General features: G+C 37.8%; 1 protein-coding gene across 1 annotated transcript; it reads right to left on the reverse strand.

Moving 5' to 3' along the window:
- Window positions 1-2,338: 2,338 nt before the first annotated feature.
- LOC145779780 (uncharacterized) lies at window positions 2,339-3,175 on the reverse strand. The gene has a single exon (XM_082591422.1). It carries the CDS (start codon window positions 3,173-3,175, stop codon window positions 2,339-2,341), a length of 837 nt encoding a protein of 278 aa, XP_082447548.1.
- Window positions 3,176-3,990: the final 815 nt, after the last annotated feature.

Raw genomic sequence — 3,990 nt, forward strand, 5'->3', positions numbered from 1 at the left:
TGCTTTATCGGGATTGTAATCCGGTATTGCGGGACGATCTAACGACCCTAAATTGTTTTGACTGCGCAGCTCAGTAAATTGTTTCAACTGCATACCGCCTTTCATAAAACCTGACCATTTATTCCATTATGATGTCACCATTGAGGGTGTGAAGTCACTAACCCACAGCGTTCTCAGCTATGAAGACACGTGCTTTACCCACGGATGTCAACTAACCTAGTTCTCCTTTTTAACAACGATTCAATGTCCGACAACTTTGAAGCCGATGTAAATTAGCACTTCGGATTAACACTTCGTTAAAATAAACATCGGAAATTGCAAACAAGACTTACAGCTTTGGTGATCGAAGCTGGATATATTCAATAGGCTACAACAGTAGTCACTATGATGCGCTGACCTAATGCTGCATCACTCTTTGATACAACATATTTTCGACATTTAATCCACGATCATTCCATTGCGAAATTAAATAATTGGCTAGAAGAAACCGGCGGCCAAACTTGGCCGACTGAGGAGGTAGCACAGGCGGTCATTCAAGCACTACTTAGCGGCCATGGCCGCCAGCTGCTTTAAGGCTTGACTTACTTTCAAAGCGTTGACAACAGCGAAGTGTTTTCTTTTCTGTTTTTTTTATTGAAAGTCTTTGTAGTCTTTTATTGAATACAGTAGGCTATATACTCGAGTAAAGGTCGAGATGTTCGCAAGTGATTTTCACCTCAAAAAGGCAAGTTCAACTAACATGGGACATGCTGTTGTCTCCAGCTCGGCAGTTTTCAAAATGAACGTACTAAAAATCATTGTCGACGTAGATTACGGAGTGTGAAATCGCGTCGGCCTAAGTAAAAGTTTTGAATACGTTTATTTGCAGTGATTCAAACTTAATTTTCAAATGCAATGATTTCTTGTCAATTCTAAACTTTATGCACTTGTTGAGCAATATGCAAAGCTCACGAGACAAAACAGAAAGAGCTGTTTTAAGAGATCATTTTTTTTATTTTTGCGTGTAGGATATAATCGTTCTTATTATTACATAACATTCCATGACATTACTATACTCCATAACATTATTACGTTACATTAACGTCGATGTCAAACCTTAGCGGCCGCATAAAACAATGATGTCAGGTTGGCTAGGTGATAATAGCGGTAAGAGACGTCGTTAATGCAGGCAATATCTGCGACCAAGACCATTAAACACCTTTTCTTTTATCAGTTTTCGATTTAATTCTCACACATTGCGAAGAAAACATTGCGTTCTGTTGAATCATAATTGATCTCACAGCGGGAAGACCTCGTTGAAAATAGCGCGTCTAATTTAGCTGGTTTACTGAATATTGCCGTGAATAGTTACGTGACTACGTATTCCAGCAGCGTAAGTTACTCTACCATCTACTTTGAAATTTCGATACCGTAATACCGTATGAGAAAGCCATTCGATCAGCTGCTGTTTTGCGGGCAAGAGCAACGTAGGCTTTTCTTGCTTTCGGCATTCTTTAAGTCCGTTTAAATTATCTAAATCTCTTTCGCGAAGTGTTTTATCTTTAAAACACCACCTGTAATCACCATTTTTGTTGCTCTTCAACCATAAATTTACGGGGGGCGCCGCCCCCCGGAAGTCGGCGCGTATGCCTTTGAGTGATCTCAGTTTCCATGTCGTTTCCTGGTGTTATCATTTTCCCTAGATATTTGTATTGATCAACCTCCTCTATCTTTTCTCCATCTATCAAAATACCCGTCCTTGGTTGTTTCCTTGCTATCTCGTTACACATTATTTTTGTCTTTTTCTTGTTCATCTTCATTCCATCTCGTTTCCCTTCTCGATTCAGTTCCTCAAGCAATTGTTGCAGAGTACATTCTGACTGTGCAAAAAGGATGATGTCATCTGCAAATCTGAGATTGGTCAGCAGTTGTCCATTAATGACAAGTCCAGCCTCAGATTTCAGCCTCTTGAATATCTCTTCAACTGCAGCTGTAAACATAACAGGTGAAAGAGTGTCACCTTGGCGCACCCCTTTCTGAATCTTTATTTTATCACTTAATTTCTCGGTTCTGATTTGTGCAGTGCCATTTGTGTATGTATTTTTGATAATATTTACTGTTTTATCTGATATACCATGAATTTGAATTGCATTAAAAACAGAGGAGTGCTTGATGGAATCAAATGCTTTCTTATAATCAACAAATGCCATAAATAAGGGTAGTTGGTATTCATTCATCTTCTCTAAGATCTGCCCAACTGCATGCAGGTGATCAATGCAAGAGAATCCTTGTCTGTAAGCTGCTTGTTCAGGGGGTTGGTTTTCATTTAGACTGCTGCTTATTGTGTTCTTGATGATTTTCATAAATAGTTTGTAAATATGAGAAAGTAGGCTAATAGTTTGCAGATAGGGCGATAGTTTGCAAGGTCTTTCTTGTTTCCTTTTTTAAAGAGAAGAGTAATTATAGCATTCTTCCATTGTTCTGGCACTTTTTCGGTTTTGATCACGGTGTTAAATAAGTCACAAAACTTTTCCAGTAGAATATCCCTGCCTGCTTTTACCATCTCTATTACTATGTGGTCTTCTCCGGGTGCTTTTCCATTTTTCATCTGTTTGACTGCCTTTTCAACTTCGCTTTTCAGAATTGAAGGAATTTGTTCGACTGGATTTTTAGTGACAATGTTTTGTGTTTGATCATTACATAATGTTTGATAGAAATCAGCACATCTTTCAATTATCTTTTCTCTGTTTGATGTTTCTGAGCCATCTTCATTCTTCAGTGCCGGAATGAATGCTCTGTTTCCATCTTTTTTGGTGTTGCATTTTTTCAATCCCTTGCCTGTCTCAATTGCATTTTTCACCTGTAGGGTGTTGAATTTTCTTAGATCTTGTCTAATACTTTTTCGTATGTTCTTGCATAACTCTCGATATTCACTATTGCCTTTAGATGTTTCTCTCATCATTTCTCTGCGTTCCTTCAGCATATTTTTAGTCTCTGGTTTGAGTTTATCTTCTCTTTGGCTCTTGACTATTCCGCCAACTTTCTTTGCGCTTTTTTGAATAATATTGTTCAATTGTTTTGTCTTTTCATCTAAATCTTCAAGTATTTCAAAACGGTTTTGCAACTCTATTTGGAATTCATCTGCCTTTTGAATCAGTCTCTCGGTGTCAATCTTTGGGTTTGATATTCTCATCATTCTAGTTCTTTCCTGTTTTACATTTAATCGTATAGTGCTGCGAACCATCCTGTGATCACTTCCGATGCTAACCCTTTGAATGACTTCAGTGTTGAGGACAATTTCTCGTTTATTTGTTAAAATATAATCAATTTCATTTTTCACCTTTCCATTTGGACTTTTCTAAGTCCATTTTCTTCCATTTGACTTTTGAAAAAGAGTATTTGTGATGATCAGTTTCTCTAATGTTGCAAACTGGATCATCCTATCCCCCTGTGCATTTCTCTTTACAATGCCATATGCTCCAGTGGTATTTCCGTCACTCTGTTGGTGTTTTTCTATTTTAGCATTAAAGTCTCCCATGATAACTTTGTTGTGACTTTTATTCTTTTCCATTTCTTCATTTATTTCTTCATACGAATCCTCTATTTCTTCATCATCATGGCTTGTGGTTGGTGCATATATCTGTATTATTTGCATAGAGTATTTATTGTTAATCTTTATTGCGAGGGAAGCCACTCTATCACTAATTCCTTTTATTTCTGTAATTTTGTGTTTTATGCTTTGATGGATTAAAAAAACCGACCCCTTTTGTTGAAGTATCTCCCCCTCTGGTGTAGAGCATGTGTCCTCCTCCAATCTGTACCAGATGCTCTCCTTGTCTTCTTGTTTCTGCTAGACCAATTATTTGCCAATTCATCCTTGTTTCATTTAGCTCGTGTGTTAATTCTATAAGCCTGTCTTCATCTTTTAAGCTTCTTACATTATACGTAGAAATGTAGATTTTGGGAACCCGGAGATTCTTTGCACCCTCTGCCTTTCGGCTGCCGGGGACT

The sequence above is a fragment of the Aplidium turbinatum genome, chromosome 11 (assembly GCF_918807975.1).
Source record: "Aplidium turbinatum chromosome 11, kaAplTurb1.1, whole genome shotgun sequence".
Classification (NCBI taxonomy): domain Eukaryota; kingdom Metazoa; phylum Chordata; class Ascidiacea; order Aplousobranchia; family Polyclinidae; genus Aplidium; species Aplidium turbinatum.